Source organism: Pituophis catenifer, unplaced genomic scaffold, assembly GCF_029215685.1.
Source record: "Pituophis catenifer annectens isolate HBS135680 unplaced genomic scaffold, rPitCat1.0.hap2 SCAF_4, whole genome shotgun sequence".
NCBI classification, from domain to species: domain Eukaryota; kingdom Metazoa; phylum Chordata; class Lepidosauria; order Squamata; family Colubridae; genus Pituophis; species Pituophis catenifer.
The window spans coordinates 76,493,761-76,520,905 of record NW_027256884.1 but is presented as its reverse complement, the minus strand read 5'-3'; the positions used below and the strand labels follow the sequence as shown (position 1 = coordinate 76,520,905).

The following is a 27,145-nucleotide window of genomic DNA, read 5'->3' as shown; positions in this document are numbered from 1 at the left end:
ACAGATTTAAAACACCCCAATCATTTAAAAAACAGATTAAAATTTTCATATTAAAAAGAAAAAGGGAAAAGATTAGGCCAGGCCCGCCTGGTGGAATAAAAAGGTCTTAAGAGTGCAGCGGAAGGTGCGCAGGTCTGGGATCCTCCGTATCTCCGGGGGGAGCTCATTCCAGATGCCTCTGGGCCCATCACTACATCTCAGTCTAGTCATGAAGAAGGTGAAGAAGGAATGAGAAACAAGCATAGATACTACTTTCTAAAGCAGGGATGGCTAACCTTTTCTGGACTGAGTGCCCAAAGAGTGCACACCCAAGCCCCCAAAATATAATGCGCGTGTGGCTCTAGTGCAAGTGCCCTGCCCCCACCCCTGTGCCCCCCGCACATGCACACATGCCCCCATACAAGCCCCCCCATGCATGGGCAACAGAGACCTGAAGACCAATTGGCAGCGGAACATGCGCAGCAGAGCTGAACTGGGGCGATGGCTCACTTGTCCACAGAGAAGGCACTGCGTGCCACCTCTGGCACGTGTGCCATAGGTTCGTCATCACGATTCTAAAGTTATTATTGTCACTACCAGGTAGAAGGGAACAGCTGAGATACTCAGCTATAAAGGGGTAGAGTTAGTAAAGACATGCCATAAACATCTGCAAAAACAGTGGACTAGTGGACAATCTAAAAAGAAATAAAAAGTTATGAATTACCTTACTTTTCTTTCCAAAGGTGCTTTTTTTCAAGAGGCAACTGGACTTTCTGGTTTTTCTTTGAAGCTGTTTCACTTCTCAGCCAAGAAGCTTCTTCAGCTCTGACTGGATGGTGGGGAATGGAAGGATTTATATTCCTTGCTTTCTTTTAGCGGGTCATTAAGGTTACCTGGAAGTTTATCTGTGTCATCAGGGTCACCTAAATGGTGCAAATTGGTGTGGAGCTTTCTTGGAATCACTGGTTTGAAAGAGGGGTTAAAGAGGCCATCTATCTCAAAATTGAACAGCCCTCTCTCAACCGAGGGGAAGGGATATGACATCATCTATCTGCAGTATACAACATAGTCCTTTCAACAGTTCCAAGAAGGCTCCACACCAATTTGCACCGCTCAGGTGACCCTGATGACAAGATAATATGCATGGAAAAAAATTAATTAAGCATTGGTAACTAAGCATAAATTGCTATAATAGAATTGCCTCTTGAAAAAAACATATTTGGGACAACCGTAACCTGGATGACTGAGAATCTCCATAAACATTTGCTTTTCTTTCTTTTGTTTCTGAAGCCAACTGGCATCTCATGGATCATAGTAATTAATGCAAAGTTAAGAGTAAAGGTTGTGGCCTTGGAGGTTTAAATAAGAATTGCCACTCATAATAAAGCTCATTAGAGTGAATTGTGCTAATCAATCATTCATCCAAATCTACTCCACAAGGATATTGTATGCAACAGAAGAAGGAAAAGCTTCAAAATAAATCTGAAATAAAATAAAAGAAATTTTCAAAGTGGTCACTAAGGAATCTGCAAATAAAAATTATTTATTTCTGAAACTAACAGTAAGAATAATGTTGTTATTATTGTTAGCATTCCTTATAACATTAAAGAGGCAAGTGGGAAGGAAGGGGGGAAGAGATGAATAATATAGGTCTGTGATGGCGAACCAATGACACGCGTGCCCAAAGTGGCACACAAAGCCATGTTGCCCGGCACGCACGGCCTTGCCTGTTTGTCTTCCGGGTTTCTGGTGCACATGTGCGCACAACAATCAGCTGTCCTTCATGTGAGCAGCAGTGCTGAAAACCAGTGTGCGCATGCACGATGGCCAGCTGATTGTCAGGTGTGCAGGCATGCCAGAACCTGGAAGTTTGGCTTTTCCAGAGCTGAATTTGGAAAGAAAGATGGAAATGGCTAAAAGAAATTATAGCTTTAATAAGAGTGCCGCTGAATATATAGAGTTCAGAAATCTAACTTTTATGTCTAGGCTGAGCCAGGTGCCTGTAAATGTTTTACTGTTCTTTTCATGTTTTACAAAATGTCTGTATCTCAAAAAGCTTTTTGAAATTGAAATTCCTACATTTTGCTGCCGGCTTCTGACCTACATTTATTTGTGTCAGACTTTGCAGGGTTGCTCTTTGTAGTCCACTTTGTAGTCAAAGCGATGTGTCAGAAAAACAAAGGGCAGGAAAACAGAGCCAGTTGGCTCCCTAGCCCTTAGTTGCTTAATAACTTCCTAGAAGAAGGAAGGTATTTCTCCACCCTTCCTCTTTAATGTCCTTTAAATATTGTATTCCTATTTGCTACACAAATAGCCTGCGGTCTGTAGGAGTGTCTGGAAGTCTGAAACATTTTAAAGGCCTTTATTCATTCCTCCAAAAATTCCATAGAACATCACTCATAGAAAGGCTTATAATGAATACAGGATGTGTACACTATACCACTAAAGCCTAGTTAAATAAATTTGAAGGGAAGAAGATCAAAACATGGAAAATAGAGACATTTGTATTGAGACATTTGTATTCATGTTCACTGGGTGTGTATCATACAGTACAGCTATACATCAGATGAGAGAAGTGACAGGGAAACACTATTAAAACTTGGAAAATTCTATCTGAATTATTAGATATTGATCAGGATTTTGTCTTACATTTTTAATTTGGCTACACTTCTGCCTTTTAATTTTTTTTGCTATTTATTAGTGAATGCTTTATGGAAATACAAATTTCCCAGGGTAGGACTTTAATGTCCATACAAAATAGAGTTATCAACAGAATGGGAAGAAAAAGAAAACCCAACAACAGAAAACTTAGGAAAACTAAAAATCTAGTGGGATAATTTACTTCTAATATTTAAGAAAAAGCTATTTGCCTTCCAGATGTGCTACTTATTCAAAAGCTATTTATTCAAAAACTAAATGATCTGCTAAGATTTAATAGGAGCCACAACCCCTGCACATCTGGAAGGCAAATAGTTGGGGAAGACTGCATTATTGAATATTAAATTCTGTCCTCAATGAATTCTTTTTTTAAACAAAGAGTTACTTCTTGCCTTGCTTTGATCTTTTCAAGGCTTTGACTGATGTTTGCCTGGTGTTTCCAATGTCACTACAGGTAGTCCGCAATTTACAACCATTCATTTAGTGAACATTCAAAGTTACAATGGCACTAATAAAAGTGCCTTATAACCATTTTTCACACTTATGATTAATGCAACATCCCCATGGTCACAAGATCAAAATTCAGATACTTGGCAATTGGCATGTATTTATGATGGTTCCAGTCATGTGATCACCTTTTGCGACCTCCTGACAAGCAAAGTCAATGGGGAAGCCAGATTCACTTAATAACCATGTTACTAATTTAACAACTGTTGTGATTCACTTAAAAAGTATACCAAGAAAGATAATAAAATGGGAAAGAGCAACACCTTAGCTTTGCAAGGTAGGGCAATGATACAGAGTCATCTCCTTTCATACATTGATATTTAAGTGTGGAGACTGAATCATGATGTCACAATGGGCATTTAATAATTTTGGGGAAAAAATGGTTTAATAACCTTTGGAAATTGAAAATCAGGACTTGGGAAAAATGGAAAGTTTAAATTTTCTGTCCTCATTCTTACCCACCTTTACATGGGTGTTTGTTTGTTTGTTTGTTTGTTTGTTTGTTTGCTTGCTTGCTTGCTTGCTTGCTTGCTTGCTTGCTTGCTTGCTTACTTACTTACTTACCTAGAATGGCATGGTGGCTTAGAGGTGAAGATGCTTGCCTCCCACTCAAAAGGTTGAGAGTTCAATCCTAGACAGTGACAGATGTTCCTCTATCAAGTTGCAAAGAGAAAATATCTGCTGTGAGGTACGCATGTTTAGTTGCCCTGATCCACCCCTATAAAAGGGATTACAAAGAAAAAAAATACTTATTTATCTACTGGTCTTATATGGCCACTTACCTCATACAATAATTTTAGGTGGCTCACTATAAAAATATGGTTAAAAACAAAAGCACCCTTCCCTGACCAAACATCCTCACAGCTCAACCCCCATCCTTACCCACTGCTTGAAAGAAGAATAAGATCTTCACAGCCCTCCAGAAGGCTAAAAGGATAGGGATCCCTCGGATCTTAGGCAGGAAGCTATTCCAAAGGGCTGGAGCAGTCACTGAGAAGATATGCCTCCAAGGTCCCATTAAGTGATAACATTTAAGGAAAGGGACTGGAGCACACCCAGCCTACCTAACCTAGTAAAACAGACAGATGTCCTCAGAGAGAGGCAGTCCTTAAGCAACCTGGTTTTGTGTTATGTAGGTGATAACACAGCACTTTGACTTGGTACCCAGAAAGTAATTGGAACCCAGTGCAATTTGTGCAGCAGTAGTAGTATTTGGGTGAGCCAAGGAGTGCCCCAAACTGTGTGTGCCACTGCTTTCTGGACCCTTGTAACTTGCAGATAGTCTTCAAGAGCAGTCCCATGTAGAGTGCATTGCAATAATCCAAACACGAGGTAATGAAGGCACTCTGAGCTAAAATAATGTTGACATTATTGGAGAGTGAGTCAATTTAATGCTGACTCAGTAAAACGACATTAATTTGGCTCTTTTAAAATTATTTTATTGGTCCTAAATACATATAAATCATTGCCATGCAAAGCATCTTATTTGTAAAACCAAAATTTTTCCTCTCTGATTTGAATCTTTCTAATAACTGAACATAGTTATTATAGACAATGTCAGTAAAATCAGTTTTAGGCTTTCTATGGAGTTGATTTCATGGTCTGATCTACCTATTATGGCTGATAATACTATATGCACACGGTCACTCATGCCCTTGTTACTTCCCGGTTGGACTATTGTAATGCTCTCTACATGGGGCTCCCCTTGAAGAGCACTCGGAGGCTCCAACTGGTCCAGAATGCGGCCGTGTGGGTGGTTATGGGCGCAACCCGTTGTGCCCATGTGACACCCCTCCTGCACGAGCTGCACTGGCTCCCAGTGGTCTTCCGGGTGCGATTCAAGGTGTTGGTTACCACCTTTAAAGCGCTGCATGGCATAGGACCCGGGTACCTTTGAGACCGTCTTCTGCCACCAATAGCCTCCCACCAACCAGTCCACTCCCACAGAGAGGGTCTCCTCAGGGTGCCATCAGCCAAGTTATTTCGGCTGGTGACACCCAGGGGGAGGGCCTTCTCTGTGGGAGCCCCAGCCCTGTGGAACGAACTGCCCCCGGAAATTTGTAAGATCTCCGACCTCCGGGTGTTTCGCTGCGCATTGAAGACCCTGTTGTTCTGCCAGGCCGGACTATCAACACAATAGTTTTAAATTGGGGTATTTAAATTTTTTGGGGGTTTTAAATCTGAGCCAATTTATTTAATTATTTTAAATTTTATATTGTTGTTTTGTCTGTGTTTTTAAATAGGCTGTACACCGCCCTGAGTCCTTCGGGAGAAGGGCGGTATAGAAATAAAATTATTATTATTATTATTATTATTATTATTATTATTATTATTATTATTATTATTATTATTATTATTATTATTATTATTATTATTATTATTATATCACACTGGCCTTGAAATTCTAAGACTCCTGCTTTACTCCACCTACTGGTTCCTGGACTTTGGCTGTCTTATGAAGGTTCTTCATAGGAAAGGATGCCAGTTTTGCAACTCACATTGCTCAGCTTTTTTTTTTCTTGAACTCAAATGTGCACAACAAGGGATATGATATGAATGGGCTTATATTGTTTTATTCAATTTACATACATGTGAAGTGATTTTGGGCAGTTAATATATCAGTATTATAAAAAGTAAGAAATATAAAAGTGAGATATGTAAACATAACAAACAAAAAAGCAAATAAGGGCAAGTAACGAAAACCCAACCATAATGAACTGACAATAACCCACAGGCTCAAATAATTTGTTGATGGGATTGACAATTTATGTTATTTTCCTCTTCTGTGGATTGGAGATAAGGAGTGGGTCGATGACCTTCTTTGTTTCTTGCTACCAATGTTTCGAGATAGCCAGTGATGAGGGTGACTGTCAAAAAACTGTTTATTCATCTGGCCGGTGAAACTTGTAGCACTGTGGAGGAGACATTGTTGAGGCAACAAGAATGGAAATAGCTTCTCCTCTCTTCTGCTTCATTGTAGTTACTCATCCTTTATATATAAGGGAAAGAAATATAAAGACTCTCTTTGTCTTCCTTTCCCTTCCTTATCTGTCAAATCACCTCCTGCTTGCCAAATTTCCATCCTGCTTTTGTTTCACTTCTTTTTCTGTTCTCTCCTTCCTTTCTGCTCACCCTATCTCTATCAAATATTTTTCTTCTTTATCTGATAGAAGAAAAGAAGATGTGTATCTTAAAATCACAGACCTGTACAAATTAAAATTATCTTCAAGATATGGTTGTCCAACTTCTCCCTTAACACATTCAATGGGAACTCACCATTGCCTTCAATAATTTTACTATTCAACTGCTCTTAGTTTTAAGACACTGATTTCTCTGTTTATATATTAAATCCATTATCATATCCCTGTTTTCATGTGAAAACAGAAATAAGTCTTTGTACCCTGCATTCTGGAATGATGTATAACAGGTCCTGGCACTTTTTCTTGTGACACACTTTTAAGTAGTGTAAGAGTGCTATAATATCCATTTTTAGTTTTCCTTTCTTGAGGCAAACCATTTCTAAACCTTTCAATTTGTCCTCACAAAACTTTAGCCCTTTGATTGTCCTCATTGCTCTCCTTTGTCCTGTTGTGTTGTTGTTATGGTCCTTTGAGTCAAACAACCCTGTCTTTCGATGATGACATGGACTGATCAATTAAGTCTTTTTGGTCACAGTTTTGGAGGTGGTTTGCCATAGTCTAAGAGAGAGCTAAGGGCTAAGAGAGAGCTCATTCCTTGAGTTAAGACTTGCTCAAAGCTGTTCAGATAGTTTTAGACCTAAGGAAAGATAAAAACCTCAGTTTTCCTATTCTTAGACCTTAGAATTCTTTCTAAATACTTGTGTCAGAACTGGTCACAGTACTTGTGATGGAGTCTTTCCAACAAAGAGTAAACTGAAACTATTACTTCTCAGGAATCAGAAAATAATCCAGCCTAGTAATCGCTACAATTACTCCTGCCTTTTTTTCTTAAAGAAATCTTCTTTAAGGTTTCTTTATAGACACCTTATATTACAGATTGATATTCAATTTGTAATAAGTTACCATTCTAAGATCTTTTTTTCATAGGCAGCATCATTCAACCAGATACAGTATTTCCCATCCTATATCTGTGCATTCAATATTTGTTAATTTTAATTTAGTTATTTACAGCTCATTGTTTCACTTATCAGAATAATTATTTTATTGTAATTTCTAGCTAGCAAAGTTATTTCTCCCTTGTGAACTACATTGTGTTATCTAATCCTTGAACCCCCAAGGAAATTTTCAATTTCCACTGATTAATAATTAATACTTTTTATTCAAAGTTGCAGATTACTCATTGAAAATATTAAATAATTATATTTTTTCAGTGCACTGCTTTCCTGTAATTATTTGTTTTGCAGATTTCAATAATTTATTTTATTTGCCACAAAAAGATGTTATTTTCATTTTATGTATTATTCCAATTGTATTCACATTCAACAAAGTACTTAAAACTTAATCTGCATGTATAAACAATGGAAAGAAATACAAAGAGACTTGTAAATTAGTAAATACAACATAAAAAGAATGATATATTAATAACATACCATAGTTTCTTAAGTAACATTTAAATTGTTTCCAAATTGTCTATCAGGAAATAAAATCACCAAGTGTCAAAAAAACAATAACACCCCACTTCTAAGGACAAAATATGAGTGTTGTTCATCAGTGACAAAAGAGAGATTTGTTGAATTCGTCAACATGGCATAATCATTTTCTATGAACCCCTGAATATCGAGAAAAGTATGGAAGCACTTTCATGGATGGAAACAATATCAAACAATCCAGAAGCTACATAATCCAGTTGCCACAGGATTTACAATATCAAATGTTGCCTTCACCCTTCCATTATATAACTGCCTTTTATGGATACTATAAACAAAATAAAACAAAGATTATATATATTCCAGGAATATTTAATTGAGAGGAAATGATCAATGTCAGTTAAAAACAATCTTTATCTCATGTGATATATGAATAATTACAAAATGTTAACTATGACATATTGGCCCACATTACCGAAAGGACTTCTTTATTTGAACAGAGGAAATGTCTTCATTTGTATTGTATTCTTTATTTTATTCTTGAATCACAGGACTGTTGCTCTTTGTATATTGGTCTTTCGAAGCAACAATTCTTTTGTCCTAAATACAAGGTGTAACTTGATACAAATGCTATTTTCTGTCAGCAATGTGTACCGTCCATGAAAGTCAAATCAGAGTGACTTTGAACTGTAGATTTTATGACAGTAATATCTGGCTTAATTTCAGGAACTTCTTCACTTTCTCCTAATTTTTGGTACTATAGTCTGAAAAACAATACTACTGTATTCTGCTGAAATGTTTGGCACAGTCTCATGTGATCTTGTAGCTCCCAATAAATTACATACTTTTTATTTTGAAGTGTTCTCTCCATGGTGAACTATACTATATGTCAATTAAGATAATAATACTGATTTACAAAGATAAGTCTATTGCTAAAAATTTCCACCACAAGCCTTTATTCTTCTTTGGAGAAGTGCAGGTTGATTTTATGAATTGTAAGTGACCCCACTTATTTAGTTTGTTAGACGATCTCTGGTTCACAAATGTTGTGAAATGAACATTTCGCATATTCTGTGAATTTGCTTGTGGGGGATGACATATAAGAGATGCTTTTGGGGAGGAACACTGAAGCTCTATGAAGGAATACAAGTGCATCCATGAATGGAACTATGATAGCCCATTGTTCAGAAAGAGGCTGTGCGTTACATATTGTAATAGCTGATACTGCCAGGGCTAAAGAAGCCATTTGACTAATATATTGATCTCAGTTTTCACAATGGCTGTCTTAGCAAGCACACTTTCCTTTGACCTTTGTAAGCCTTTGGATATCTGGGCAGCCAAGCCATATGCACTTTTACTGCAGTGTTATCAGGTAGGTGCTTCCAGTAACTTTCCTCTGTTTGTTTAAATTCCCTATCTATCCTTCCTTTTGAACTCTCAGAAGCAAAGGTCAGATGTTATAACCTACAATCAAAGAACAAATCCTGTCCATTCAAACCATTAGTACCCAGGACTGACTAAAATTTTATAGGATGTATTTATTAAGTTGTTATAATCACATATTGCTGTGGCTCAGTGGCTAATTCATGCTGGCCACATGACCACAGAGACATCTTCAGACAGCGCTGGCTCTTCGGCTTTGAAACGGAGATGAGCACCAGCCCCTAGAGTCAGGAACGACTAGCACACATGTGTGAGGGGAACCTTTACCTATAGTACATATACACCTGAGCGGTCATTTACATTGCTCTGGAAGAAAAATTCATTCTGATCCCTGGCCAATTTATTTGGATCTCAGTGGCTGATTATGAATAAAAAGGTAATTAGATCTTCTCCCCCCCCCCCGGCTTATTCATAACATTACTCTAGTCATTTGCTGAGGAATTATGAGGAAAAAATCCTATTTTTATCTCCCACCAATAAGGTAGGCCTCAATATGCAAAAAGTTGAAGAATCTGCCTTTCCATAACCAAATGGACACATTCCTGGTCTCACAGGGAAAATGCTGGGATTAAATAGTAATAAATATGTCTCAAGAAGACAACTTTCATCAATTTATTTCTTTGATTAAGTTTCTGCAGTTCTTTCACTTAAGATCTAGCGAAGCTACAAAAGTCTTCTGAATGGATGAAAGAAGTAACTACCAAAAGGTCTCTGTGATCTGATACTTTTTTGTACTATTGCCCATAATCCGTTCCATTATGGGCAATAGACCAGAATTATCAGATAATGTGTCATGAGCTGGCACAATTGATTGTTTCCTAATAGCAGAGGATCTTGCCTTATTATTTGGAAATTACATGAGGTACATTAAGACATAATACTACTATTAAGTGATACTATCATACTGTTCTGACCCAGCCTTAGCAGAAGCAAGAAACAGACTCCTTGTCATGAAAAACCCCTCTTTATTTACCTCTTGTGAATTAATTGCATTTACCCACCGAAAAGTCCAGGCAACAGTCCTTCAAGGAGTTAACTGCAGTACAGATCTTCTCAGTTCCTTGTGATAATTGCAAGGCTGTGAGTTCCCAGCCAGAAGGCTGCAAATTAAGTTCTGGCAAGCAGTCTTTGTGGCAGGACACACAATGAGCAAAATCTTCAGAAATACAAACTGTTGTCTCCTATGACAACCACTCCCCTTTCCTTCTATTTATATCCCAACCAAGGAGGGGCCATTCAGCATCCACGTGTGCTTTGCTTCCCAAGTCGACTCCTTGTCCTCCGTTGCTCACCTCTCCTAGCTGCTCTGCATGTATGTGCATCTAAAACAGGCCCAGCTGTTTTTCCTCCTTATATCAGCCTCCAAAGGCAGCTGCCTCTCTGGTGGCTGGGAAATGTCTGACAGCCCTGGCTCTATCTCTGCATCCGATGCAGAGCAGTGGTGAAATCTAAAATTTTTTGCTACCGGTTCTGTGGGTATGGCTTGGTGGTCATGTGACCGGGTGGGCATGGCCAACTTGATGTCACTCATGTCACTCATTGTTAGAGCCAGGAGCTGCACTGTCTGAAGCACATTCTGCCCTTCTGAAGCCCCCAATGCTTTGAGTTTCCTTCTGCCATCTGGCATGGGATGGAGAGAGCGCAGAGAAAAGTCCAGGCAAATTGAGAAGGAGCAATAGCTGGATGTGGGAGAGTGGACAGAAGCATCTGGGAAGAAGGGCTCATTTTTTAAGCATGCTCAAGGCTGCCTAAAGAAAGATTGGGAAGCTCAGCCCTGGGCCCTTTCCTCCTCAGTGGCCAGTCCCATTCTAAGCTTCCTATAAAACTCCTGAGGACGAAGGGCTTTAAACGGCCTGGGAACCCAAAAGCTGGCTTTCTCAGAACTTGCACAGGACTCCCTGTCACCTGTCACATTTACTTAGGGAGAGGGTTTGAATCCTGGAGCAATGGGGAAATGAGCACCGTTTAGCTCATCGCCAATGCCTCAGGGTTGGGGTATGCACTAGCTCCTCACCTGAACCCCTTGAACCTCCATCAGCGCTGCACATGGAGCCGAAGACTTCATAGGCGGGCTGTGGTGGGATGATGCAGTTGGCTGTGGCCAGGGCCAGCCCTGCACTCTCTCTCCGTCCCACGCTCAGTTCGTTTCCCTTCCATGCAACCATCAATAGCTCTCCCTTTAACATGATTTGTAGACCTCAAATCTCAGAGTTTGCAACTGAGGAAAACACCAGGCCCTTCCTGGAACAACCCACCACCCTCCCTCCCCGCCTGGCTGCAGACATCCGCCTGCCCTCCTGGAACACCACCGCTGCTATTTGCTTTCATTTCATGGCAGGAGAAGAAAGAAAGCAAACAGTGTTGCCGTGGCGGTGCTCCAGGAGGGCAAGCGGATGTCCCAGGCTGCTGCACATGTCCCAGGGCAGTGCAGTGGCGGCATTTCCACCAAGGGCCTCCAACCCACCCACTGGCCAGGCCAGGCTGGACACTGACCTTGGAAGGCAAGTGGGCATGGGGGACCGCCAGGAAGGCAGTGTGAAAGGCAGGCAAGCATGACAAGACTACAGGGAAGGGAGCTAGCAGCCTACTCCCTTCCCCACAGCCTTGCCGTGCTTGCCTGCCTTCCGCGCTACCTTCCTGGCAGTCTCCCATGCCCACTTTCTTCCAAAGTCAGTGTACAGCCCAGCCCGGCCAGTGGATGGGTGGGCAGCCCTTGGTGGAGATGCCGCCACTGCACTGCCCTGGGACATTTGCAGCAGCTCAAGACATCTGTCTGCCCTCCCGGAGCACCACCACGCCACCGCCATTCACTTTCTTCCTTGTCCCTCCGTGAAATGAAAGTGAAACTGACCTCGGAAGGCAAGTGGGCATGGGGGACCATGCAATTCCATTGTGAACTGGTAGTAAAGATAAGCAGAACCTACTCCTGCTCGATATGTAAAATTATCATATATTCTCCTTAATTTTACTAGCTGGCAAAATAATGCTTAGAATTATCCAATATAGATTAGAGCCTTGTAGGCAAATAGAAATGCTAGATGTTCATTCTGAATGAGTCAATGAACGAACGAACAAACAACCAAACAAACAAATCTCATTTTAATCCTCATATCTTTAACTTGTATTATTAAGTTTGTTGCAAGATCAAGTGGAGATAGATGAGAACAATGTATACAACTGATCCCATGGAAGATGCTTGGGATTTTTTTAAAAAATGTAATTAATAAGTATGTAGAACAGGGGTGGGTTCTACTTACCTTTACTACCAGTTTGCAACGGGATTACGTGCACACCTTGCTTCTGTACATATGCAGAAGCTTCTGAGCATGCTCAGATTGCCGATGATGACATCCGGGGTGGTGGGTGGGGCCTCCCACCGGTTTTACTACCAGTTCTTGCGAACCAGTCCAAACTAGGGGCAACCCACCACTGATGTAGTGGTGCTAGGGAATGCAGTTAAGTTAAGGGCATCATCAGTTAACAGTCCTTGCATTCCTATATGCGCTCCAAGTCCAACCCCTCCTGAATTCCTTTGACCCTTATCTGATGCCAGTTTAGTGTTAAACTTTATTTGACCATATTCTTGTGTATAGGCTTGAATAAATCTTCTATCCTGCACCCTCACAAATGGTCCTGATTCTTAATAAAATATTTGCTTGGTAATAGATTTTTTTATATAATTTCTGCTTTAGCAGCAGACCTTTGGATATAGTGATTGACAACCTTTCTGTAAGTTCTTAACAATCTACAATTTAGTTCTTTAAGATTTGGAAAAAACTACACAAATTAATTGCATTTCTTGTGCAATCAAATATTACTTGAAATAGAAAGAGAGGGCGAGAAGGGGGAGAGATAAGAAGGAAGAGGAAGGGAAATGGGAAAAAAAGTTTACTACAGCACTGAGCAGGTGGCATCTTACACCATTAGTCAATTGATCTTCCTAGTCAGATATTTATTCATTTTCACAGATAAGACAACAATATTTTATAAAATGTATTTCTGCTCAGTGGCATGTCTATCACATTTCACACTGTAATATTACAAAACTGAAAGTCTTTTTCAAGCTGGCAAAAAACAAAAGTCAAAAAACCCACCACCATTTTTGAACTAAATTAAAGGATATATAGAAATGACTTTAGTGCCTAACCTCAGTAGTTTCACAAGGCAGGATAAAATCCTGACAAAAATCCCTCTCCTCCATTGCCTCATTGGAAACCTCTCCATGGACAAGTAACAGTAACTTCATGCAACACTTTATTATTAAAGCATTTTGTTATTAAAAATCCTGAGTTCAGATGCTACCATCTCAAGAAAGGCTGGGGAAAAGCCCAATAAAGCTGCTGCCAAACCATGTGGACTCGAGTGAGATGTTTGTGATTCCCAGCTCCTATTAACTATAATTGGTGCCATTGAGATAATAATAATAGTAGGCCAGCAATGCCCGGCAGCCATAGATTTTATATACAGTACTGTATTACATGAAGCAATGATTGAAGATAGCTTCCTATAATCAAATAATTTGTTTCTGTCACACTCTAATGTATCATGTAATCAGAATTGTTGAGCAATTCTACATTTAAAAAAAAATCTATTATGTAACAATTATACAGAACAATTGTGTCCTTTAGGAATTTCTGATAATGAGTTTTTTTAAAAAAATACACATTTCATATAGAATTTTGTCTTAGATATTTTATTTATTGATTAATCAAATTTATATAGCCATTCATCCCACCGCTGCTGCTACCAGCTCACCCAATCCAGGGTGAACCAGTAGCAACCCACCACTGATTCAAATATTAAATAATGAATTAAACTTAGACTAGAAAGAAACACATTGTCTGAATTAGCACTTCATCAATATAGTCATGGCCCAGGATCCAGACTCCAAATCTGATTTTGAAAAAGTTGCTTGGCCTGGTGTTTACTGTGGCTGATATCACCATTGCCCGGGAGATGCCCATTGGAGGCTCCTTTCATGTCCCCAGCAGGAGCTGGAGTAAAGGACAGGAGCTCATCCTCCTCCATGGCAGCACTCAGGTCTCAAACGCAGGCTTGTTGCTTATCAAGCCAGGATCCTAACCATATGAGCTGCTATACTCCATTACTGGCACATAAACATTTTTATCAGTAACAGTGAATCATTTTGGCAACTGTGATGTTATAGTTTATAATCAGTTTTTGTGATCTTTTTGCATGAGCTGAGTATATGATCTATTGTTTCTTCTGCTTCTTTGTACAATCTGCATTTTGAATCATTTGACTGATGGTGATTTTGTCAATGCAATGGTATTCAAGTGGTGCTCCAGATGTTTTGTGATTGCACCCAAGGCGATACTATTGATACTATCTTTGCCTCTCTTTTTTTGCCATAGTCATTTACTGGTCTTTATATTTTGTAATTTTCTCCAGTTCTTTCTCTTCTGTTCTACTATCGTTCAAAATTCTGTTTAATAAAAACTTGTTATTGCTGTTCAACCAAGTAAAGTACGCGCTAAGTCCAATGTCCACAGTAGATGCACAATTTGGAGCTGAAACAAAGTCCAATCTGTCCAGGGGATCTAAGAAAAACGTAAGCAAATTTTAAAAATATCTCATTAGAATAATGAGATTTAATCATATTTAATTGTAATAAGCTACGATTAAAAGTTTCATGTCAGCACATCTTATATATCCTAATGAAAAAGTCCATGACTGAAGAGAAAAACATATAAGGTTTTATGTCATGAAAACTGTTAAGGCCTTGAGTGTGTGTGAATTGGATCTCTATATTCTTTACTCTCCTTATCCTTACCACTTTCCTTTTTGTTTGTCACATTTTGTTTGGTTTGAAATTCTTCACTTTAAGTAATCTGAGTTGCCAGAATGCTGCAAAGTAAGGTAGTGGCTTCTAGCAGGATTTTTATTTCTAACCATATGGTGCCCCCTGGCACCATAGGTGTCTAGAGGTATTCTTAGCAAATAAAAATGGGGCTTAGCTTAGTATTCTCATCTGTTCACAAAGAGATGAAGGGAAGTGAGCTAAGAATGCTTAGAGAACAGTTTCCCAGTCTGCAATATTCCCATGGCAGCCATGTCGTATTAAAACCCATGATACACAATAAAAAGTTCCAAATATGGCATTGGCCCTAAAATATTTATCTACTTTTAACATAAGCTACTAGAAATAATTCTTTTCACACTATAGTTTATTTATGTCACATATACTGCATCCTCCATTTCTGCTAGCTCTTATGAGAATTTTGTTTTTAGACATTCTTAAAATATTCAACTACAGTAATATTTTAAAGGGTGAAGAACATTTTCAGTTAGCTATGGTTTAAGTAAATAAACCGAACTGAAGAGAACAATTTCACTATCTTACTTGCAGGAGCCTGAATGAATTATTTCTTACCAAACTTTTTTGTATAATAGAATCAACACTTTTACAATGAATTCTATCGCCATCTATTGGCAAAAATAATATATCTGTACTGTATTTATCTTTTGTGAAGCATCTTCCCCATGTCAATTAAAGTGCATTTGCATATTCTTGAGTCAGCAGAACACTGATAGCACGAAGCAATTCCATGATGCATGGCATCAAGTACAGAGACTTCCTGATGCGATGGAGGCCATGTTCCACCTCTTCCTAAAATCACAGATGGTGGAAATGTTTGTGGAAAAACAGCCCCTTCAGTCAACCTTCATATTTGAAAGAATCTCTAGAAGGAGAAGCATGTCGGTATACTAGATGAAATCCAGCCAAAATTCAAAAGATGAAAGCAGCATTTTCTGAGTCCATGAAAGATTAGGGTGCTTTCACTACTTGGGAAAAAAGCAGCATATTTCTGTTACTTATAGCAAGTCAGAATAACAGTCTAACAGAGTTGGAAGAGACCTTGGAAATCTTCTAGTCCAACTTCCTACTCAAGCAGGAAACCTTACACTATTTCAGACAAATGGTTGTCCAGTCTCTTCTTAAAAACCTCCAGTGTTGGAGCACCCACAACTTAGGGAGGCAAGTCGTTCCACTGATTAATTGGTCTAACTGCTGGGAAATTTCTCTTTAGTTCTAGGTTGGTTCTCTCCTTTATTAGTTTCCAGTCATTGCTTCTTGTTTTGTCTTCAAGTGCTTAGATTACCATTTCCAAGTGAGAGGGATGGGGCAAAGCTAAATGTAAATTTAAGGGATTATTTATCAGAAGATATTATTTGCTGGGTGAAATAATGTTATATGGAGGATGCTGTATTGTTCTTGTAAATGTACCAAATCCCAGCCCCCTTTATTTTCCAGCATGCTTATGAATCTTTGGAAAAACTGGGAAATGCCCTATATCAGTTTGCAGACTGCTTAGTCCTCATACTTTTCAATCTGGATTCCAGGTTCTCCTTTATTGCTCTACCTACCCCTCACCTAGGTTGAAACTAAATAAGAAGCAACCTTGTTAGAACTATGCATTCCAAGGTGGAATTCCATTGGTGTTGTTGGATTGGATACTATGGATGGCTCAAAAGTAGCTTGGAGACCTCTGCATTTTTATTTTATACTGTTTCTTCTTCCTGCCTCTAGCTGATGTCTGGCCTTCTTAACTTTACTGTCACTGCCCCTGATATAATATGGCAAGTTGATACTTTTATTCTATGGAACTATGTTATACTCTCCTAAAAATCATTACGAATGCCTGCCTGTATCATTTCAGGTCTTGATTGTGCTAACATATATATAATAACAGTTTCAAACTGTATATTGTTCTTTATCTCAAGCAATCTTTATCTCTTGAGCAACCTTTATTGCTCAAAGTTGACTCAGCCTTCCATCCTTTCGAGGTAGGTAAAATGAGGACCTGGATTGTGGGGGCAATAAGCTGACTTTGTATAAAAAAGAACACCGCTTAGGGGGGCCCGAAAGCCCTACTAAGCAGGCATATACAAAAGTATGAAGGCTATTGCTTAATGCATTGTAAGCCGTCCTGAGTCTCCGGAGAAGGGCGGCATATAAATCGAACTAATAAATAAATAAATAAATAAATAAATAAATAAATAAATAAATAAATAAATAATTCTTCCTCTCTATTCCATTATGCTTCTACTTAAATACCTGCTTACTGGCACTGATACCTTAGTAGACATGGAACTTTTAGTTTAGAAGGCTTTTATATTTCTTGGAAGTGGCACCCAGTACTATATGCGCATTTGTCCCCGCCTTTTGTTTCATTTTCTCAAATTTCTCATCAGCATAGACTGATGAGGCAAAGTATAGTATATTCTGGGTGTGATGCTTCCCTTCTTAGCATGCTCATTAAAAATGGTCTGCAAGTAAGAGACAGCATCCCCATCGCCAACCCTGGGAGAATGGAAAGTACCTCAGGAGCCAGTAGAATTGGGTAAGCATAGTCATTTAATAATTTCATATGCCTTTACGTATCATAATTTATATACCGTGGTACCTCGGTACTCAACTGTTTTGAAACTCATTGAATGTGGTACTCAATGCATTTTGACATGAACATTTTATCCTGGTAATCATGATTTATTTGGTATTCGACACACAAGCTGGAACTTGTCAGTGTCGTCTTCCTTATGACTCACAACATTATTCCTTATGGGAAAAAATTGTTTGCTATTCATTTAATACTCATTGTGCCTCCCAGAACCAATCTATGATGAGTACCGAGGTACCGCTATATATATATATTTTAAAGAGTCATTTTTAAAAATAATAGCAATAGCAATAACACGTAGACTTATATACTGCTTCACAGTGCTTTACAGCCCTCTCTAAGCAGTTTACAGAGTCAGCATATTGCCCCCAAGAATCTGGGGCCTCATTTTACCAACCACAGAAGGATGGAAGGCTGAGTCAACGTTGAACCTGGTGAGATTTGAACCTGGCCAGATTTGTTCTGAGTGATATTAGCAGCCAAATTTCATAGAAAACGGGTTTCACATTGCACTCCTTAATTATCTGAGATATAAAAGCACCTATGAGATATAAAAGATAATATCTCTATTATCTGAGATATAAAAGCACCTATGAGATATAAAAGACCTTCCTTTTTCAGCAAGGCGGGCTGGCTTAATGCTTTTTAAATGTTTTTAATATGTTTTGTTACTGTTTTTTAACTTTGGGGCCAAATTTATATATATCTTTTTAAATTGTTTTTAATGTTTGTATCTATGTTTTTTACTTTGGCTGTACACTGCCCTGAGTCCTTCGGGAGAAGGGCGGTCTATAAATTTGATAATAAATAAATAAATAAATAAATAAATAAATTATTTTTCTCCAGAACAGAATAAACTTTATGGAAAGTGTTCCTGAAGTTTACAAGAAATATTTGATAGAATGTTAAATTTCTGAGTCCGAAAGGAGAAGGGCGGTATAGAAATTCGAATAAATGAAATGAAATGAAATGAAATTCCACATATTCATAAACTGTAGTGCAGGGGTTCAATTTACATGGTTTCCTATATGCAGCAGTTAATCCCAGTGATATTTTTCCAGCCTGATTCGATTCAGATATCTTGTCCATTCTCAGTCTTTCTGGTAATTCTAAGGACTATAGCTTCAAGGGAAAATGGCAGGAAAAGGATGCACAGTGATTTACCATTTACAATTCTTAACTTTACAAAACTACACTAATAAGAAATAAGAAATAATTTGTGGGAAAGAGAAATGAATAAGTGAAGATTTATTGCAGAATCTAGTACTATTTAAAATTTATTGACTTTAAGCAAAAGTAAATCTTTGGAACATGCTGTGGAAGAAACGAAATGAAACTATGGAATAGGAAAGAAGAGTAACTAACTGCAAAGACAGTCCAGCAGGAATGAGGATGAAGATGTTGAAAATAAAATCAGTTGCTTGCAAATGAGAGCACCCCCAGCCCCACCACCAAAGTCATATAGAAAACGTTGTGAGACAATTAAGTATGATTGCAGTAACATATATCACTGTTTCTCAACCTTGGCAACTTTAAGTGTGTGTACTTGAAATCCCAAAAATTTGGCAGTTGAGGTCCACACAACAGCCAACATTTCCAAATCGTTCAGGATTTAGGGGACAAAAATTCATGGTTACGATTTTGATAGTTGGTGAAAAAACAAACAGGATTGTTACGAATCTTCTACTTGAAGAACATGTGCATACATACTATCATAAAGGTAGTGTTAATTCATTTTTTTGAGACAATATATTGTAACTGAAACTATGCATATCTCTAACTGTCACTCATCACAGTGAAGTAACCATGACTCATGGTAGTGAAACCATTGAGAAATTCAGGAAAATTAGTTAATATAATATACAATTATACTTGACTCTCCTTACAATGCTATGTTGTTATTGTTGTTATTGTCTTACATAGTAGTCTATACTGTACACACAATGGCTTATATGTTATTCAATTTCTCTAGAATATATACAATAGGAGAATTTGAAAGCTTTATGGAATTATTTGAAGAGGGTTTGCCAAGCTAAAGCCAACCATGCAGAACACTTCAAAACCAAATACAAAATAGAATATGACTGCTTGCCATAATATTTCTCCAGGAGGACGTCTGTGGTGGGCTATGTGCTAGACAGCAGCAGGAATTCCTGCAAGATTACAATTCTCAAGCACAGAAATGCAACAAGGGTGAAATTCTTGCTATGAAGTGAAATGCAACTCATGATTGTTGTGCATCCTCAGAGCGTCTTTTGCATCTATATATAGTTAATAAATAAGTAAATAGATAATAAATAAAACTCTTCCTGCTTGTATACTGAAGATTGGGATTGGGGAATGCAAATATAAATTTCACTTTAAAAACCTTTAAAATAGTATTTTAGCAGGGAAAAATGTGACAAGTAATGTGGTCACTAATATTTCCCCCCCAAAACAGAAAACTATTTTGCCTTTTGAACTGATTTGCATGCATTAAAATAAAGTAACAAAATGTCCTTCTGTATATATCTTTAAGTATTTTTTTAAAAAAATACCAACAAACCTGAAATTACTTTGGAGATGATAAATGAAATTTCAATTTCAAACTTTGAAATGTAACAAAAGATTAAGAACATCAATAACCAGGAACATTGTTTCTGAAATCAATCACCATTTTGATACAGTACCGATCTGTACTAAAACATGAAATTTCCATGGAATGGTGGACAATTAGCTGCCTGAATAGCACAACATATCAGCAGGAACAAGCTCTCCATTTATTTTAAGAGGTCAGGAATAATACAAAAAAGATTCTGAAACAGAGGAACAATAAAATCAGGTGCAAGGGGCCCTGGAAACGAAACTTGGCATCCATGCTGTAGTAAAATTACAGCTCTTTCAGTTGAAGTGGAATTGTATCTATGTAGGTTGATTTAATAATAACTACAAGATCAATGATAGTGATAAGTATATACTGTACTTTCCTTGACTCTCTTCTATCATTTCATTGACAGTAATACTGTGTTAAAACAAGAAATGACCATAAAAATCCCCTCTTAAATACATGCTAAGAATACAAGAAGTGTGATAAAAAGCCAAAATTGATTGATCTAGGTCTAGTCATCATTTAATTATATTTTGGATCTTACACCAAGGAAGTAGTTACACCAAACATTTTGAAACAGTAACACTTTTATTCTAAAAGAAAAGTACAATTTTAAAGATCGTGTATCTTAATAAAAACTTGTTAGTAACCACCCAACTACAGAGAGATAGAATGGCTTGTGAGTGTCTTAAAAAAAATAGAGATATGAAATTGAAGGAACAAAGTTCCCAGAATGAAAAACTGAAAAGATCAATTTTCAGATATTAATAACTCATTATCTGGATTAGAGAATGCAGAGCCAATGTAGAAGTGAAAATTTGAAATGACTTTAATACCGTGTTTCCCTGAAAATAAGACCCTGTCTTATATTTTTTTGAACCCTGAAATAAGCGCTTGGCTTTATTGCCATATTCTCAAAAGCCCGATTGGGCTTATTATCAGGGGATGTCTTATTTTGGGGGAAACAGGGTATGTATGACGTAATGTTAGAACTCCTACATTTTGAATTAGGTCTTTGTTCAAATTTCATAGAAGAGAGTTTATTGTATCTAATACTATCCAGTTTCAACTTCTGGCAGGCCTAATACTGTAGAGAGCCTAACCTGTAATCCAGAATATTTAGATTTAATTCACATTCCATCATATGCAATAGCCTGAGAGTACCTCTTTGTACAGGAAACACCTGACTACAAAGAGAATATCCATTTCCTCTGCTTCCTGATGGATGCATTTTTAAAAAATCATTTCATTGTAATTATTTTTTTTACTGTCTCCTTTTTCCCTCAACAACTGACGGATGGCTCAGGTCTAGATTAAATTCAGCTCAGTCCTGACCCTGCCATCTAGCAAGATGAAGGAACTTGCTACCAGGTGGATCTGGAGGCAGTTTGCTCTCTTGCAGAGAACCAAATACAGTGGGCTGAATACGGATAATTTATTTTATTGAAGGCTATGTAAGTTCTGCACTTCTTTTGCATGGCAAAATTTAAGATAGATTTTATTACATTTTAACTATTAGGCTTGGCTACATTTCCTGTATAGATGAAAAAGTGCAAAGTCAATGAGTCAGTCAAGTGAATAGTCAAGCCTTGGAAGTACCTGAATTTTTTTTTGCTTTGAGCAAATAATCATGCTAAGAAATACATACAATTAATTCTATAAAATATTCAAGACAAATCTACAAAGGTTGATATATAGGAAGAATATATAAAGTGGATAGGTGATTTTTTTTTATATAAAACTCAAAATGGTTTCAATAAATATGTATGGAGAAGCTCATATCCATATATACATCAATCACAGATGAATGCAAGTCCTCCATATCATAAAACCCGTTGTAGCAAGGAATTTTATATTTTAAGTAACTGAGTTATTCAGAATGAAATCCATAATAATATTCTTTGGACTCTTTTTTGTGTATGTTTTTAAATTGGCCATAATTTTATTTAGGTTCCTTGTGCCAATGGAAAATATAGATAAATACATTTTTAAAAACAGAGAATAGAACAGAGTTGTTATACAGTATAATACTGGTGACAGGCAGAGAAGGTTGCCTTGTTGAACAAGGAAGCAGGAAGCTAAAGTAATATGTTTCAATAAGGAAAGTAGAAGTGCTTTGGCTGCAGTTCTTTAAGGTAGAAATAAGAGATATACCGAATATATAGCTTTTTCTTTTTCTTGTTCTCCCTGCTAATTATCATTTAATCTTCCTTACTGTCATTGACATTTGTACAACACAATATCAACACATTGAAAATTAATGTGATGTAATAGGCAGCAATCCATACAATGGAATGGGAAACTCTGCTCTAGATTTATATATAAAGAAAATTCTAGGATTATGAATATTTTCAGATTTCCAGATCAACATTAACAAGAGAAGCACATCAGAAATTCTGCAATAGGCCCTTTCAAACTTCCTGTCAATTCCACATCTAGTCTGGATTCTCATTTGGTTTGCCAAATTGTAATAATTACTGTTAGAGCTGAATTTTTAATGGGTGAAATAAAAATAAGTATGTTCTAATTTCTTTTATTTCATTTTTTAAAAAGTATTTCAAGTTTATAAACAATTTTAAAAAATATTTATTTTTACTCATCTAAAAAAAATGAATTTTTTTTCTTTTTCAAAAAAATGAAAATTTAGACAACAGTGAGAATCTGCATTGCCATGCTAGGCCAAGCTTATTTTATTACATACATTCTGCTTTCTAAGAACTAGTTAAATTCATAATGTAAACATGAAGCATACAGAGTTAAAATTCAAGGCCACAGTATTTCTGATTGTCATTTTTTATGTCTTTGGTTGGCCGAGATCAACTCGTAGTGTATAAATGCATAAGTTATATAATTATTATATCAAAAGAAAAAATAACACTGACCTGTATAATTCATTCTGACAAACGCACAGCGTTCGCGACTCGGAAAGAAAAACTGGCGCTGCCTAACAAATATGTCTATTGGCAATTGGGTTTTGTCCTTTTCAACTAGTAGACAACAACTTCCCTTAAGAAGAATGAGGTTTGAAATGTTATTTTAAATAGAACACAATTCCAGTTTAATATCTTTATAGAGAGATGCATACTTCGATTATCACTATTTCTCCCTCTTTTGACTTAAAAATAAAGGATTTTTTTTGTTGATAATACTGAAAATGGCTTAATACATACTATGGTATTTGTCATGTCCGAGCAAATAATTCTTCAAAAACTGTCAGTTTCCCCCTCTTTAAAAGAAATACATTTTCCTTCATCTTTATCACCCCATGTTTTCCTATTCCTTTCCTCTACATTTATCAGACATAGGGTTTTAATAGTGCTCTTGTGAGCTCCTATTTATTGCAACAGGGTTTGCATAGGAGAACTTCCTGACATTTGAACCCTTAGTCTTCAGTCATACACTTGCCCTTAGCACATCCTCAAACCCAATGTTTGGCTCAGAGCTCTGTAACATTATCAAGAAACTTTAACTTGTATTGTGTTCACAGTTTTGAAATATCTGATCCCTCTCTCTTGATGGAATACAGACGATTTTATCCCAACCACAACACAGTCTGCTCTAGAGATATATTTATCCCACTTTTTATATATTTGGTTTTTTGTACTTATATATTCATCTATTGCATCCAAGTTCATAATAGAATATCCTTGTATTACTTTACTGTGATATGAAAAAAGACATAGCAATCTTATAAATTTCTTCTGGCCCCATGTTCTAGTTATTGTTACAAATTTTTACCTAGATGTGTATTGTCTTCTTTTATGTTTAAACCTGATGTCAACATTTCTTTACACTTTTTAATCTCTCTATATAAAAAAGTTTGTTTTATATCCTGGTCAATATTATCAGTCTTTCAGGCACATTTTGTTCAGTTTTGCTGGTTCTAATTCCTTGTATTTCAGGAAAACATACCCTTTAAAATATTCTTCCTCTTTAGTAGTAAGTGCCAAGATGAGAAGGCATATGAGTGGTTGGGAGCCTAGTGTTGGGATAGATGCTTCCAGTTGGTGAATTCCAGTATGGACTGGGTCCAGCAAAAAAGTTGGAAGAAGTAACAGGCAAAGCAGGAGCATGAGGAGCAACAAAGTTCATTTTCTGGGGGTGTGCATGATAGGAACTCATGTAGGGCAGGTCTGATGGATATTTATAGATGGATGATTCTGGAGGATGTGGCTGAAGGGCTTGAGCAATTCCATGGAAGTCAAACTTGTAGGCATAACGTTTACCATGGACTTTAGTCATTATATTTTTGTCATAATAATAACGAAGAGCACGACTGAGCTTGTCATAGTTCATATTGGGTTTGCTCTTCCTTTCTCCCCAGCGCCGTGCAACTTCATCAGGGTCAGTCATCTTGAACTCTCCGTTGGTACCTTCCCAGGTGATGCAATTAGAATTGGAGCTATCTGACAGAAGCTCCAACAAAAACTGCCACAGCTGTATCTGCCCACTCCCTGTAGTTAGGGGGAAAAAAGAAGAATCGTTAGAGACATTTATTAGAAATTTAACACAAAACCTTTCTAGCCCATGTATGAAACAGTGGTCCATAATCTACATAGACCTCTAGGCTGTCCTTTCCCTGTTCCTTAGCTGATTCACCTGCTTGGAGAAGATAAGGAATATATGAGGGGACCAAAGATATGCAATGATATCACAATTATCTATACAGTACACTTCCATCCAAAGCTGTCTTCTGTGTGTTCATGAGAAAAGCAGAAAAGGTCTTCAAATCATGGCAACCCCTATCCCTTGAATACTCCTATCCCTTGTACACATCCTTGAATCATCATCCACAGCATGTGAATGTTGAAGTTTAGCCCCATTAAAGTAAGGTACTATAGCTAGTCAAGTTCCATAGAAGACAATGTTTACTCTTTATTACTTAGGAAGATTGAATTACTTATCAAGTATTTATTTTTAAACTAAAAGTTTTAACAATTTGCACCATGTATTGATAAACTTTATAAGTTTATTCTTCAGCATGGCCATGACTTATTGGGACCTTTGCTAGATAGTCATTTACTTTTGAATTGGAAGCAGACAGTCTTTGTGACAGATTTGTACCAGGATAACCATTCAGAAGTAAACTTTATGAGTAAGTTTATGTAAATCTATTAATAAATTTCATACAAACACTTTCTCATTATTAATTGTTGTTTTAAGTAACCGAGATCAGATTGGTAGGATCCAAGCAGCCACACTAAAAAATATAGGACCTATACTTGTTTTTCTAATGCTGCAGACACTATCTAATATATTAACATGGTCTGAAAAGGAGCAGGTTTTCAAAAACACTCAGTGACACATTAGTAGAACTTTTTAAGACTTCTCTTCTTTCACTTTTTTCTCCTGTAGTTAAAATTAAACATGATTTTGATGACAATGACAGACTCATGAAATACAGGAATATTAACTATCATCACTCTGATCTTTTGGGTAATTAATACATTTCTTATTTTCAAATAAAATTGGTAAAACATTAATATTTTATCATACCTGGATTTGCAAGACGACTGCTTGTTGGACCAAGAATTTGATAAGGATCTAAATCAAGATAAAAATAGACATAAGCCAAAATTATGTAAGAAATTTAAAAATATTTCCAAGCTAAATGCTGGGGATTAATATGCATGATCATAATATTGCTAATTTAGGTAATCTGTATTTATCTGCAAAGTAAATCTTCCATCAGTTAAAACAAATACATTTAGATACTCATATTCAAGTAACTATAGAATATAGTTCTATATACTATATATTTAGAATATAGCAGGATGGTGGCCTAGTGGTGAAGATGCTCGCCTCCCGCTAAGAAGGTTGAAAGTTCAATCTTAGATAGCAGCAGATGTTTCTCTCCTAGGGCTTAAAGAAAAAAAGTTATGCAGCAAACCCTGCATGGTATCAGGAAAGGCATACGGCCCATAAATGTTCAGCTCCATCTACTCGCCCCAACTCTACCCCAAATTAAAGGATTACACTACAGGGTCATAAAAAGGGAGTTTATTCTAGTAACTATAGACAGGATTACAACAAAATTCTTTGTGCTTACTTATACGCCTTAGTTAAGTTATGATGGTTTGTCAGTTAAGGTCAATTTAATCAGTTTTACTGCTACCATGACAGAAATATGAGGGCTTTGAGGCATGAAGAGTAATGGACAGTGTTAAGTGGCTTAATCCATCTCCCAGCATTATTGCCATTCCACTGACAGGAAAGTTATAACAGAGTGTCCACCTGTTACAGTGTAACTGAGTTCTTTTAGATCTAGAGGTGTGTTTTGAAGAGTAGCAACTGACATAGAAAAGCCAAGACAGTGGTGGTTTTTCTTCTTCTTCTTCACTATACAAACTATTTACTATATATACACACATATGCATATGGACAGACACACACACACACACACACACACTGATTTCTCTCTTAAACAGAGATATGGTATATTTGACCCCTTCCATAGACCTAATATTTTAGGAATTTAACTAGGGAAAGGTTCAGATTCCAAAATAATACAGAAAGGACCAAGTTTTTTTTCTCTCCATGACAATCCATTATGGTTAAAAAATATTTTTATTTCTGTCCTTATATTGAAACCATGAATTTTGTATAGAACCAGTGAAACATACAATTCATGATCCCAGTCAGAAGATGCTGCTGCAGAGCCAGACTTTATATCGTTTTCAATTTAGCATACAGGTTTTGCACATTATTTATTTACCTTATTACTTGCATGGCAGCTATATTCATGATTTTAAAATAATTTGAAAAACAATACAGTACATTTAGTTTGTGACTGTATATAAAATGGCTATTGCCTGTCCATATTGCTCACACCAAGCATAAACTACTGACCATTTTCCATCATCTTTAGGATACAAAATATGCACAACCAAAGACATACCCAACTGAGGGCGCTGGTCTTCCGTTTTGGTCACAGCTGAAGATGATGCTTGGGCAGCTAAAAACAGAAAACCAAACCAAAAC

General features: G+C 37.1%; 1 protein-coding gene across 1 annotated transcript in view; it reads right to left on the bottom strand.

The window, feature by feature from the left end:
• Window positions 1–24,097: 24,097 nt before the first annotated feature.
• Window positions 24,098–27,145, bottom strand: part of ERG (ETS transcription factor ERG) — a 42,063-nt gene continuing 39,015 nt past the window's right edge. Inside the window, exons 8-10 of the mRNA XM_070943507.1 lie at window positions 27,063–27,119; window positions 25,661–25,708; window positions 24,098–24,618 (exon numbers count right to left, since the gene is read on the bottom strand). Coding sequence (XP_070799608.1) covers window positions 24,098–24,618; window positions 25,661–25,708; window positions 27,063–27,119 — 626 coding nt within the window. The remainder of the gene's footprint in view (window positions 24,619–25,660; window positions 25,709–27,062; window positions 27,120–27,145) is intronic.